Genomic DNA, 14,285 nt, shown 5'->3' on the forward strand with positions numbered 1-14,285 from the left:
AAGCGGTGAAATTAAGCTACATTAGACAGTGTGTTATCCTTTTTTAAATTTTCTTTTACGGATGGAACTTTTGCAAATGTTTCCTATTCTTTAAATTGAACGGATTAGTTTTTCTTCTTCTATTTTTTATATTCTTTTTTTTATACCTATGGATTAAAATCTTTTTCCTTATTTTTATAATGCTGGATTGGATGTTTTTTTTCCCTCCATTTAAGAATTTTGTTTTCTTTAAGCCTGGAATATAAAGAAGATATAAAAGGAATACAAAGAGGGCTGTAATAACAGAGGAAAAGGAAGTAACACTGCCACTTGGAGGCTGGAGACTTGGAAGGCTTGGAAATATTATCTTTTCTTTTTTCTCTTTGATCATTTGACTTTGCATTTCAAGGTTCCTCAGCTTGTTTACAGAGAGTGATAGTGAGAAGAGCATGGGTTGTTTATACAGGTGCTCTTTGGGAGCTTTATTGGCAGCTGGAATTGAGTGAAAACAAGGCCTTGTCTTGAAAGATTATAAATGAACTTGCTTTAAATTTAATAAAAAGTTTTGAATGCCAGAGTGACAGTGTTTACAAGTTGGAAGAATGGCACAACATGAAAAAGAAACCTTAACATTGCAAAAGATTATGTTTGAAATTCAAAAATTATTAGAAGTAACAGAGAAAATTGAGAAGAGATTGAAGAATATAAATCGTAGAACAGTAAAATTTGATGGAAAAATTGTAGATGTTCATCAAATGAAGAAAGTGGAGGTCAGAGTTCTAAAAATTGAAGGAAAAAATAAACAGAGACAAGAAAATTGCTGATATTGACAGTGAACTGAGCGTGTTTGGAAATGGAAAGAGTGGAATATGGAAAGGGGAGATAAATGGACTGGAGTTCTACTCCAGATTTCAAAGTATAGAAGAAGAAAAGAGAGAAGAACTGATGGAACTAAGGAGATAAATTTTGTCAGAAGAATAATGATAACCAAATAGTGATAACCAAAGATAAGCTGATTGAAGAAGCAGATGGAGGGTTTCAAGCTTATACAAGATATGCAATAAGCAATAAGTTGCGAAGAGAAGTCCATACAAAACTTACTAAGGAAATAACCAGAATACTAATGCCACAAATGGCAAGAGTCATAAGACTGCACTATTACTGGAAAGACATAGGATGATATAATGAAAGCTTATAATAAAAAATTAAGTCAAATTTAGTTAAATTTAGAGCAGCATGTATAATATGAAGTGATAATGGATACAGTTAAAAATTGATTGATAATGATAATAATGCATATATATGTATTGGTTTGATAAGAGAAAATTTGATATATGATTGCAAATGGTGACTACAAAAGGAGGTTTAGAAACTCTGTTATTAAATATAACCAATTTTTATTTAGAACATGTTATAAAGATGTAATGTTACTAAATGATATTGGGAAGAGCTAATGGAATGTCATTATGTGTTTTTGCTTTAAATTTGGAATATTTTATATAAAAGAATGTAAAAACAATTATAGTCAAATGAAGGTTGAGGTATGATGATAGTAATATATATATAAATATATTTGATTTAAAATATATGATGTGATATGAATTGTAGGTGATGACTGTGGAAGGGATGCACGGAGGTTTTTGTAACAAATCGACACACTTTCTACAATTTGTAATGGAAGATGTTTTTGTGGTTTTTTGTGTGTGTTTTGTCTCTTTGTGTTTATTCAAAAATAAAAAAATCTTTATAAAAAAATGTTAGTCTCAGAACCTTTTTGCATTCTTAAAATACGATTGAGAACTTCAAAGAGCCTTGGTTTATGTGGATTATATCTAATGATATGTACTGTATTAGAAACTAAAATTAAGAAATTTTAGAAGATACAGTTATTTGACTCTGTGGATCCCCTGAAAGGGTTTCAGGGACCCTCAGGGGTGCTACACTCTGAGAATCACTGCATTATAGCAATAGCAACAGCACTTAGATTTATATACAGCTTCACAGTACTTTACAGCTGTCTCTAAGCGGTTTACAGAGTCAGCCTATTGCCCCCAACAATCTGGGTCCTCATTTTACCCACCTCGGGAGGATGGAAGGCTGAGTCAACCTTGAGCCTGGTGAGATTTGAATTGCCAAATTGCAGTCAGCTGGCAGTCACCAGAAGTAGCCTACAGTACTGCACTCTAACCACTGCACTGTCACAGCTCATTATGAAGTATCTTAGAATGCTTACTAAAATTGAGTTTTCTGGAATTACAGAGGAAGGGGAGTGTTGGCCTTTTTAAAATGTATAGTTGAAAATAAATGACGAATCCAGATTGTGCAAGTTATAAATTGGAATAAATAGTCAGTCTAGTTTGGGAGGCAGATGACTTACGTTTAACCATTTGCATTGGGTCAGTCTAAGATGAAAAATCCCACAATCTTTCCTGGAAAATGGGAAAAGGAAGGGAATTCCCTTTATTTCTGAAATCAGAGAGAAGAATGTCATAGAAGCTGTAAAATGTAGCAGACTTGGGTACAAGCCAACTCTCTTGTCAATAGCCGCTTATTTAATGCAAAAAAGGAGGAAGAAATTATCTTGATTTACATCATGTCTCATCATGGCTAACATGTTTGGTACATGGAGAAAATGCTGATTCATTGAAACAGTAGTTTCAGCCATGAAGCACTAGAATGGGACATGCTTACACTAAAAATATAGGCTAATACAAGGTTTTATAGAATTCCTTTCCATTTTGGGTGGATCTGGGAGTAGCCATTATCAGAATGTTTGTATATTATTCCAGTAAGTTGTTTTTTCCTAAAGGGATGCAGTTAGCTAAATGGCTGGGGATGATGGGAATTAAAGTGCAAACATATAAAGAAAACCTTGCAAAACATTGAGTCATACATTCAGGATTGATTTTGTTAATGACTCTTTCCTTAGATATGTAATTTTGGCAATTATTTTGTTAAGCTATGTTGTACATTTTACAATGCTAAGATCTGTATATTATCAGACAAGGAGAATCCAAACAAAGTCACCAAACTTACAATGGAATAACTATGCTTGAATCTCTATTATTTTTCAAGGTTTTGGTATAACCCAGTTTATACTAAACCATTTACAAGATTTACTTGTCTGTTCATTGATATTACACAGGGTAGGGAATTCCTCTAAATCCATCACTTACTTAAGCTCTTATGTATTCACATATATCAGGTCATGCCCGATGTGATGTGGTAGGAGGACAGAAACATGCAGAAAATATCAAGAAGGCCCATTACTAAAGAATCCACCCCTGTTGCCCCATCTGTAATGCCACCTTTTTCTAATCTGGCTAGCGTTGACTATCTTTATGGTCACTAGGAGTCAAAAATGGCTTGATGGCACTTAATGAATGAATGAAAGAATCAATCAATCAATCACACTTAGCATCTCATAGTTAGCTACATGAGGCTCTAAATCCCATTACTGTAGCCCCCAAAGTCTCTCAGAATTATGTTGTTAATATTCAGTGGCAAATTGCAATTTTCTGAAAATATACTCGCAGAGGAGGAAGCTGCAAGACTGAATAAATAGTTTCTTCCTATAGAATTCCTAAAATAGCCCCACATGTTTAGCCCTGCACTCTCCAGAAAATATTATCACATCTATTATGCCCTTTGTTCCTCAGAGGTCAATTTGAAAACAATTGAAGTACAGCAGCAATTGTAAGAGTTGCCTGCCTCTGCCTTAAAGGAACTTGTTGAAATGGAAGTGAGTCAGCTATGCATTTCATAGTCATGTTTACTGGTCCCCCTAGACTATATTACCAACTGCATCATTCTTTTGATTAAAGAGAACTGCTCACCTAGTAGTAGTGTAAGAACTGTGTGTACATAGAGATAAACCACATTTACCCACCATTAAAAAAAGACAATAAAAATCCTAAGAAAGAAACAAAAATGACTAGAACATATCCCCTCCAGCAACTCATATCCAGATAAGCAGGAATCAACACCAGACAAACAATCAGGCAGAAAGTAATACCCTAATCAAGGAGTCACCAAGGAAGAAACTATACCCCTATCAAAACTGGCAAGGCAAACTACTATATTTAAGCAGGCAGCAAACCTCACACTCACTTTTTAAAGAAGAGATTGGACAACCATTTGTCTGAACTGGTATAGGGGTTCCTGCCTGAGCAAGGGGTTGGAGTAGAAGATCTTCAAGATCCCTTGAATAAAAACAACAGGTTAAAACATATGAGGGAGAATGAAGTCAAGTTATGATGGATAAAGTCTTGCCACCTTTTCTGTGGAGTCTTTGGTGCTCTCTAAGCTTGGTTGTTTTCTTGTAGATGTTTCATTATCCAACTAAACATCCTCAGTGTTCAAACCTGAGGTACAAATATTCTTTTCTATTAATGCCTTATTCTTTCTGCAGCAGAAGTATTGGTAGATGTTGTACTTGCCGGCTAGTGACCTGCCAAAGAGGAATGGAATGGAATAGAATAGAATAGGAATAGGAAGGGACCTTGGAGGTCTTCTAGTCCAGCCCCCTGCTCAAGCAGGAGAACTTATACCATTTCAGACATTGGACAAACTACCGGTATACTGGTTGTTACTTAGAATAGAGGCAGACTAGGATCAGCAGCATGGTAGCAAATACAATGGTATGGTTATCTACTCAAGGATGGGTGGATAGCATTTTAAATCAGATGTGGGATGCATGATAAGGCCTCAATGAGGTAAACTTGACTGAATGAACAAAATTTATGTGAGTGCGCTGCATAGCAAAGCAGATCCCCAAATGTTGTTTAGACATTAGTGGGCTAATACAGCATAAGGCTCAGAAGAGTAGCAGTGTCTCCAGTCTAATAGCAAAATAATCCCTTCATTTTTCTTTTTGTTGAAGCTTTAAAAAGGAAACAAAACTCACATGGGAAATCTGTGGCAAACTCAAGAATCAAATTCAAGGCGCCATGGCAATGAGTTTTTGACCTGAATGTTTTATTAATTTGACAGTGCAACTGTGCCATCATTCAGAGTTCTGTTCCTTTGTTTTTCCACCGGGTTTAACACCTGGGTCATCTCATGCTGGCACAGCTTTATTTTTTCCACTACTAGATTTAAGAAAGATAAATGCTATCATGAAGGCCAATGGAAACATCAACATCCCACTGGCTCATGTTCAAAGGCCTCTTTTTTTAAATACAGGCAATGAAGTGGATGTGTCTCCACTGCCAGTGCATCACATTACCGAAGTGCAGTGAAAACAGCTGAGCAAAGGAGAAGAGCCTTCATGCTGCAAAACAAGCACTGCACAGAATGAGTGCAAGTAGGTTCTCTGGCTGTGCAATAGCGGTCCATGAATCTGTTTGATGGAAATATTCAGAAGCTACCAAAGCAGGGAATTAATCTATGGATGGGTAGAGATTATACCGGTAGGTAGTCCTCAATTTACAACAGTTCGCTTAATGACCGTTCAAAGTTACAACGGCACTGAAAAAAGTCACTGTGTAACCATTTTTCATACTTATGACCATTGCAGCATTCCTATGGTCATGTGATTTACATTTGGATGCTTGATAAATGACTTACATTTAACAGCGGTTGCGGTGTCCCAGGGTCATATGATCACCTTTTGCAACCTTCTGACATGCGAAGTCAATCTGGGGTAAACCAGATTCACTTAACAACAGGGTTACTACTTGAACAACCATAGCGATTCACTTAAGAAATGTGGCAGGAAAAGTTGTAAAAGGGAGAAAAGACAAATTTCTCACTTAACAACATAAATTTTGGGCTCAATTATGGTTGTACATTATGGACTACCATACCTGTATGGCCACTCAATGCTGCTAATCATGGACACTTGGACACATGAAAAGATCCCTATGATATTACTCTTGCCACCATAATAACTCCCTCTTTCTCTTTTGTGCTTATAACTGTGGCATATAGAGCCACGTTGTTTTTCACTGAGAAACTGAAAAGAAAAGAAAATAACACATTTTAGAAAATGGTGGAGGAGGCAAGGTAATGAGAAATCCTACCCAGCTGAGATCTGTTGCAGAAAATAGACACTTAGAGGAGGGATTATATATATATATAATTTGTGACTGTAAACAGGCTGGTGTAGACAGTGGTTAGTCCTCTAAGATTAATCCTATGTCAGTGGCTAAAACGCTGAGCTTGTCGATCAGAAAGGTCAACAGTTCAGTGGTTCGAATCCCTAGCGCCGTGTAATTGAATGAACTCCCATTACTTGTTCCAGCTTCTGCCAACCAGCAGTTCAAAAGCACGTAAAAAATGCAAGTAGAAAAATAGGAACCACCTTGGTGGGAGAGTAACAGTGTTCCGTGCGCCTTCAGTGTTTAGTCATGCCGGCCACATGACCACGGAGATGTCTTAGGACAGCGCTGGCTCTTCGGCTTTGAAACGGAGATGAGTACTGCTCCCTAGAGTTGGGAATGATTAGCACATATGTGCGAGGGGAACCTTTAACTTTTACCTTTACCTTTTACCTTTACCTGGTTAGGAGGCCACACCCCTAATGGGATATTTCTCTTCCTTTAATGCTTTGTTTCTCATTTTGATTCTGCTGCATAAATCAAAACTTTATCAAATACTGTATTCAAGTAGTCTGGAGGTGAACAAGGAGGTACTTAACATGGCTGCAAAGTATGGAACAAGATTTCTACCAAAGAATCCAAACTATTAAAGATGATCCTGAGACTTTATTTTTATAATAAAGATTTAGCTCTTATGATGAAAAACCCTGCAGGTTTTTAGTTCTCGGGGCAGCTGTTGTAATTCTGTCCACAGCTTCAAACCTGAGAATCTTCTACAAGTAGAACTCACAATAACCGTCCTGTTTAACAACAGTTTGAAATTATGAAGATGCTTAAAAAGTAACTTTATAACAATGATGTGATTAAAACTCTGGTGCTTCATAACCAGTGAACATTTATGACCTTCATTATCACCATTTGTGCACTTCACAGACCGGCTTCCAACAATCAGAGTTAATGGAGAAGCCAGCAGTAAAATCATAAGTCACAGTCAAGTGATGATTCTGTTCAAGACAGCTTTCTATTGCAATCTTTGCCATCATTTATTCTCCCAAACGAGATTTTAATTATTCTCTCTAAGATTGTTTAAAAAGCAAAGCAATTCAGTAAACACAAAAAGTTCTGCATTATCAAAAGGAAATGATTTAATCTGGAAGGAGGGAGGGAATGAGGGAGGGAATGAGGGAGGGAGTAAATGAATGACAGTGTTATGGCAGGCAGATGATAAGAAAGCAATATGGAAGATAAAACAGAATAAAGAAAAAAAAAGTGCAAAGAAATCTTGATGAAAATTGTAGTTGTTTAATTTTCCCACATCAAATGAAAGAAATTTACTTGAAAAGGAACAAAGCAATAACAAAAACATAAAGGTAGAATAGTTTTCTCTGACATAATAGCTTTGCTGTGTAGCTTTGCAAAACAGAACGATAGGTTTTAGTCAAAACAGAAAAGATAAGCTTCCTCAAGAATAATATTTAGCAAAATCGTTATTTACGTATGTACTTACTTACTTACTTCATTAATATGCCATCCAATTACAGGGGTTGTAGACAGTTAACAATCTCATCATAAAATATCCATAAAAAAAAGAAAAATGTTTAAAAACAAAACAAAATAATAAGGTAAAACCAGAAAGTATACTGTAGAAGCTGTGTGTGCTTGTGAATCCTATTCCCAATTTGAACATCCACTCCTCTTCACCTTGATTATTACGATGATATTATATACACAATAATGTAAAATCAAAGCTGCCAATTCTTTATAATGGTTTTGGCCTTCATACACTTCAAGTTCTTCCCAAGAATCTAAGAGATTGTAATGTATCAATATAGTAGATATAATTCTCAAATTCTTTGCCTCCTAGTCTTCTCTCCCCTGATATTCACCACATCAATTATCTATAGTTTCTTTTTTTTCCAATCACAGTTAAATCTAATGTGTGATGAGCCAAGGCTTTATCAGTTTGTGTTGTGAAGTCCTACAATATTTCAATCTGCCCATTTTCAATTCTGTTTTCACCATTTTTTTTTATTAATGGCACATGACACTTTTTACAGATGTCCCAGTGAATCATTTTGGCAACTACTGGTATGTTATGTCATTTATAATCAGTTTATATGATCTTGAATGAATTGAGTATATGATTTACTGTTTCTTCTGCTTCTTTGAACAATCAGCACTTTGAATCACTAGGTGATTTTTCAATTCTGAGCTTGATTGCATTAATTTGAATAACTAGTGCTTGAGCAACCAAAATCAAGCCTTCATTTTGTTAATTCTTAATGTACCAGTTTTAAGCCATTAATGGAATAACTGAGGTGGAAGGGACCTTGGAGGTCTTCTAGTCTAACACCCTGGTTAAGGCAGAAACCTTACCATCCCAGTCAAATTGTTGTCAGTCTATTTTTGCAAACCCCCAGTGATGTAGCACCCATATCAGGACCTTACTTTTCTCACCATTGAACTGCATGTTATTTAAGGCCCAGTGTTCAAGTCTGTCAAGATCCTTCTGGATCTTGAGCCTATCTTTCGAAGTTTAGCAATGCCCCCCCCCTTCCCACATCTTGGTGCCATCTGCAAATTTGATGAGTTCTCCTCCTATCCCCTCGTATCGATCATTTATGAAGATGTTAAAGAGCATTGGGCCCAAAACCAAATCTTGAATTACCCCACTGCATGCTTCCTTCCATATAGATGTAACTCCATTGAGGACTACCCACTGAGTGTGGTTGGTCAACTGCAAATCCATTAGTATAGGACTATTAAACAGAATTCAAAAGAAAGAACATGTATCTGAAATTGGATAATCTGATCAACTGGACAGAAATTTTTAAAAAAATTGAAAAAGGGGGCAGGGATTGGTTTTAAGACTGACATCTTCTGAAAAGAAATGGTTTTCCTATGTTTTATTTTATCTCTTTTTATTATTATTCAATATATCAATATGCGTGCAGATCCAAGCAGTGCGGCTTTTTGCATTTGACTGATGGTGATTTTGTCAATTTTTAACTGTTTTAAATGTAATTCCAGTGCTTTTGGAATAGCACCCAGTGTGCCAATTACCACTGGAATTACCACTGCTGGTTTGTGCCATAGTCGTTGAATTTCGATTTTTAAGTCCTGGTATCTTGCGATTTTTTCATGTTCCTTCTCAGCGACCCTGCTATCACCTGGTATTGCGATGTCTATGATTGTGACCTTATTTTTCTCAACCAGTGTGATGTCTGGTGTATTATGCGCCAGTATTTTGTCGGTTTGTATACGGAAATCCCACAAGATCTTGACCATCTGATTTTTGGTGACTTTTTCAGGCTGATGTTCCCACCAGTTTGTTGCTGTTTTAATATTATAATTTTTGCACAAATTCCAATGGATCATTTGTGCTACTGAATTGTGCCGCAATTTATAATCAGTCTGCGCGATTTTTTTACAGCAGCTGAGTATGTGATCAACAGTTTCATCAGCTTCTTTGCAAAGTCTGCATTTGGCATTATTATTATTATTATTATTATTATTATTATTATTATTATTATTATTATTATTATTATTATTATTATTATTATTATTATACAATTGTATCACAGCGGCCAGTTGTTTCGCCGGATTTGGCATTGGTTACTAGTCGGGCCCCACCCAGGGGCCTAGGACGTCATAACGTATTTTCGTAATATGCGTGCAGATCCAAGCAGTGCGGCTTTTTGCATTTGACTGATGGCAATTTTGTCAATTTTTAACTGTTTTAAATGTAATTCCAGTGCTTTTGGAATAGCACCCAGTGTGCCAATTACCACTGGAATTACCACTGCTGGTTTGTGCCATAGTCGTTGAATTTCGATTTTTAAGTCCTGGTATCTTGCGATTTTTTCATGTTCCTTCTCGACGACCCTGCTATCACCTGGTATTGCGATGTCTATGATTGTGACCTTATTTTTCTCAACCAGTGTGATGTCTGGTGTATTATGCGCCAGTATTTTGTCGGTTTGTATACGGAAATCCCACAAGATCTTGACCATCTGATTTTCGGTGACTTTTTCAGGCTGATGTTCCCACCAGTTTGTTGCTGTTTTAATATTATAATTTTTGCACAAATTCCAATGGATCATTTGTGCTACTGAATTGTGCCGCAATTTATAATCAGTCTGCGCGATTTTTTTACAGCAGCTGAGTATGTGATCAACAGTTTCATCAGCTTCTTTGCAAAGTCTGCATTTGGCATCATCAGAGGATTTTTCGATTTTGGCCTTAATGGCATTTGTGCGGATAGCTTGTTCTTGCGCAGCCAGGATTAGTGACTCTGTTTCTTTCTTTAATGTACCTGTTTTTAACCATAACCAAGTTTGTTCACTGTCCACTTTATCTTTTATTTTTTCCAGAAATTGACCATGCAGTGCTTTGTTCTGCCAACTCTCCATTCTTGATTTTATCACATCTTTTCTGTATTCTTGTTTTGTCTGTTGGGCCTTCAGTAGATTTTTGTTCTTTACTTCGATTAATAGATGTTCTTGACTTTCTTTTAAATAATCAGCCAGTGCATGTTTTTCTTCTTCAACTGTTTGCTTCACTTGTAATAATCCTCTGCCACCTGATTTTCGGGGCAGATATAGTCTATCAGTATCACCACGTGGATGTAAACTGTAGTGCATTGTCATTAGTTTCCTGGTTTTTCGGTCCAAAAGGTCCAAATCAGCTTGTGTCCAGTTAACTATGCCAGCTGTGTATCTTATAACTGGTATTGCCCAGGTATTTATGGCCTTGATTGTATTTCCACCATTCAATTTAGATTTCAAAATTTTCCTAACTCTGTTGGTGTACTCTCGCCTGACAATAGTTTTTACTTCTCCATGCTTGATGTTATCCAACTGCAGAATGCCTAAGTATTTGTAGGCTTCATTTTCTTTGCATTTAATTAGTTGGCCATTGGGCATTTCAATTCCCTCACATGCAGTGATTTTGCCCCTTTTTATGGATACAGTGGCGCATTTTTCCATGCCAAACTGCATTGAAATATCGGTGCTGAATACTCGGACTGTATTTGTCAATGATTGGATTTCTATTTCTGACTTTCCATAGAGTTTCAAATCATCCATATATAGTAAATGCGAAATTTTTTCAGCTTTTTTGGCTGTTTGATAGCCTAATTTCATTTTTTTTAAGATTACTGATAGTGGGATCATTGCGATGATGAAGAGAAGAGGTGAAAGTGAATCACCCTGGAAAATTCCTCGCTTGATATTAACCATTCCGTAGCTCTCATTCCCTACTGCCAACTCAGTTCTCCATTGTTTCATTGCCTTTTCAGTAAAGGATGTAATATTTTTGCTAATGCCAGTTGTTTCTAAGCATTTTATGATCCAACTATGTGGCAGTGAGTCAAATGCCTTTTTGTAATCAATCCAGACCATATTCAAGTTCGTTTTTCTGTTCTTACAATTTTCTAATATCATTTTATCAATTAGAAGCTGATCTTTTGTGCCCCTGCTCCTTCTTTTGTTGCCTTTTTGCTCTACTGGCAAGATGTTGTTTGTTTCCAAATAATCCATCATGTTATCTGCAATAATGCCTGTGAGTAATTTGAAGGTTGTTGGCAAGCATGTTATTGGTCTGTAGTTTTCAGGTGTTGTTCCTTTAGTTGCATCTTTCTGAATCAAGTATGTTTTTCCAGTTGTCAACCATTCATCAATTTGGCCCTTTTGTAAAATTTCATTCAGTTGCCTGGCCAATATTGCATGTAAACTGGTCAGATATTTGAGCCAGAAACCATGTAATTGGTCCTTTCCAGGTGATGTCCAATTCTTTACTTTTTTAACTCGATTTTTGACCATCTCAGTTGTTATTTCTAATACTTGCATTTGTTTGTTGCCAATGCTTTTCTCAAAGTCATGTATCCACTTTGCTTCCTTGTTGTAGTCCTTTGCATTTTCCCACAATTCTTTCCAGAATTCAACTGTGGCCTGTTTTTCTGGTTTTTCACTTTTGGTGTCACCATTTACATTAAGACTTTGATAAAAACGCCGTTGGTCTGATCGAAATTGCTGATTTTGTTTATATTGGATGATTCGTGCCTCATATCTTTCAATTTTTCTAGCTGTTGCTGTTATCTGCTGTTTTACAATCTCTACAGCTTCATTGATGTTTCTTGTATCCAATCTATATCTTCTGATTAGCCGATCTATGATTTTGTTGTTTTTAAGCCGTTGCTCATGCATGTTCTTTAAGTTACTAGCATCTGCCCTTAATTTTTTGATTTTTTGTTCTAGGCGGATTTTCCACTTTGGCTTTGATGCTTTTTCTGTTGTGTGACTAGGTACTTTAATTTTAATGCCTAGTTCATTAGTGACTATTACAGCTGCGCTGTACATTAACTGGTTTGTTTCCAAGATGGATCCCGGTTCAATTGTTGAAAACACTGCATTAACCATTTTCATGATAGGGGCCAAAATTTTCTTAGACACAGTTTTTAGTGATGGTAAACGTTGCCTTTCCTCATTAAGCAGAAAATGCTCCATGATCTTATCCTTCAATTCTTTTTGTTTTTGAGTTAGTTCATCAGTTGGTTCAGTGATAACTGGTTCTAGTGGTGGTGATGTTATTTCCTCCCCGAGAGCTTCTTCTGGGAGTTCTACTATAATGTCTTTAGTTGTGTCTTGAATATCAGTTATTTCCGCTTGTGATATTGTTTTTGGGGTTTTGCAATTTGCCTGAATTTCCTCATGTTCAACTTCACTAAACACTTTATTCCGTATAATAAATCGCCTTTGATCTGCTAGTCGTTGTTCACTAACATTTGAATGTGGATATTGTTGTTTCCATAATTCATACATTCTCTTTAAATAGCCTCTTTTTTCTGGCTCTGAGTTGTAGTAACAGGCCATTATGGCACGGTTTTCATCTGCACTATATTTTTGTCGTTTTGTTGGCTGGTCCACTTGTAGCCCACTTGTCGACGGATGTCCAGGGACCCCAACATCCACCGCGGCCCTTGTTAACCCGCGCGACGACCGATGCGGTATGGAATTCTTATTCGTTTTTTTCACCATATTGTATGGGTTGGCGGGGTTTTTTTTACGGGACCAGATGCCAACCTGACCCCAACCTTCCTCCTTTCTCATCCGGGCTTGGGACCGGCAATGGCGGAGTTGTTGTTGTTGTTATTATTATTATTATTATTATTATTGTTGTTGTTGTTGTTGTTATTATTATTATTATTATACAATTGTATCACAGCGGCCAGTTGTTTCGCCGGATTTGGCATTGATTACTAGTCGGGCCCCACCCAGGGGCCTAGGACGTCGTAACGTATTTTCGCAATATGCGTGCAGATCCAAGCAGTGCGGCTTTTTGCATTTGACTGATGGTGATTTTGTCAATTTTTAACTGTTTTAAATGTAATTCCAGTGCTTTTGGAATAGCACCCAGTGTGCCAATTACCACTGGAATTACCACTGCTGGTTTGTGCCATAGTCGTTGAATTTCGATTTTTAAGTCCTGGTATCTTGCGATTTTTTCATGTTCCTTCTCGGCGACCCTGCTATCACCTGGTATTGCGATGTCTATGATTGTGACCTTATTTTTCTCAACCAGTGTGATGTCTGGTGTATTATGCGCCAGTATTTTGTCAGTTTGTATACGGAAATCCCACAAGATCTTGACCATCTGATTTTCGGTGACTTTTTCAGGCTGATGTTCCCACCAGTGTGTTGCTGTTTTAATATTATAATTTTTGCACAAATTCCAATGGATCATTTGTGCTACTGAATTGTGCCGAAATTTATAATCAGTCTGCGCGATTTTTTTACAGCAGCTGAGTATGTGATCAACAGTTTCATCAGCTTCTTTGCAAAGTCTGCATTTCGCATCATCAGAGGATTTTTCGATTTTGGCCTTAATGGCATTTGTGCGGATAGCTTGTTCTTGCGCAGCCAGGATTAGTGACTCTGTTTCTTTCTTTAATGTACCTGTTTTTAACCATAACCAAGTTTGTTCACTGTCCACTTTATCTTTTATTTTTTCCAGAAATTGACCATGCAGTGCTTTGTTCTGCCAACTCTCCATTCTTGATTTTATCACATCTTTTCTGTATTCTTGTTTTGTCTGTTGGGCCTTCAGTAGATTTTTGTTCTTTACTTCGATTAATAGATGTTCTTGACTTTCTTTTAAATAATCAGCCAGTGCATGTTTTTCTTCTTCAACTGTTTGCTTCACTTGTAATAATCCTCTGCCACCTGATTTTCGGGGCAGATATAGTCTATCAGTATCACCACGTGG

The 14,285-nt window shown here is 36.8% G+C and overlaps 2 protein-coding genes across 8 annotated transcripts in view; both read right to left on the bottom strand.

The window, feature by feature from the left end:
* Positions 1–14,285, bottom strand: part of TNS1 (tensin 1) — a 461,144-nt gene that overhangs the window by 438,747 nt on the left and 8,112 nt on the right. The gene's annotated exons all lie outside the window — the stretch shown is intronic.
* LOC148049420 (uncharacterized) lies at positions 9,662–14,072 on the bottom strand. Its single transcript, XM_087715960.1, has 2 exons — positions 13,733–14,072; positions 9,662–10,641 (listed from the first exon to the last, which is right to left on the bottom strand). Exons 1-2 carry the CDS (start codon positions 14,070–14,072, stop codon positions 9,662–9,664), a joined length of 1,320 nt encoding a protein of 439 aa, XP_087572086.1.

This window comes from Thamnophis sirtalis, unplaced genomic scaffold (genome assembly GCF_051295495.1).
Source record: "Thamnophis sirtalis isolate CommonGarterSnake01/CBP01778 unplaced genomic scaffold, rThaSir2_p1.2 scaffold_1, whole genome shotgun sequence".
NCBI classification, from domain to species: Eukaryota; Metazoa; Chordata; class Lepidosauria; order Squamata; family Natricidae; genus Thamnophis; species Thamnophis sirtalis.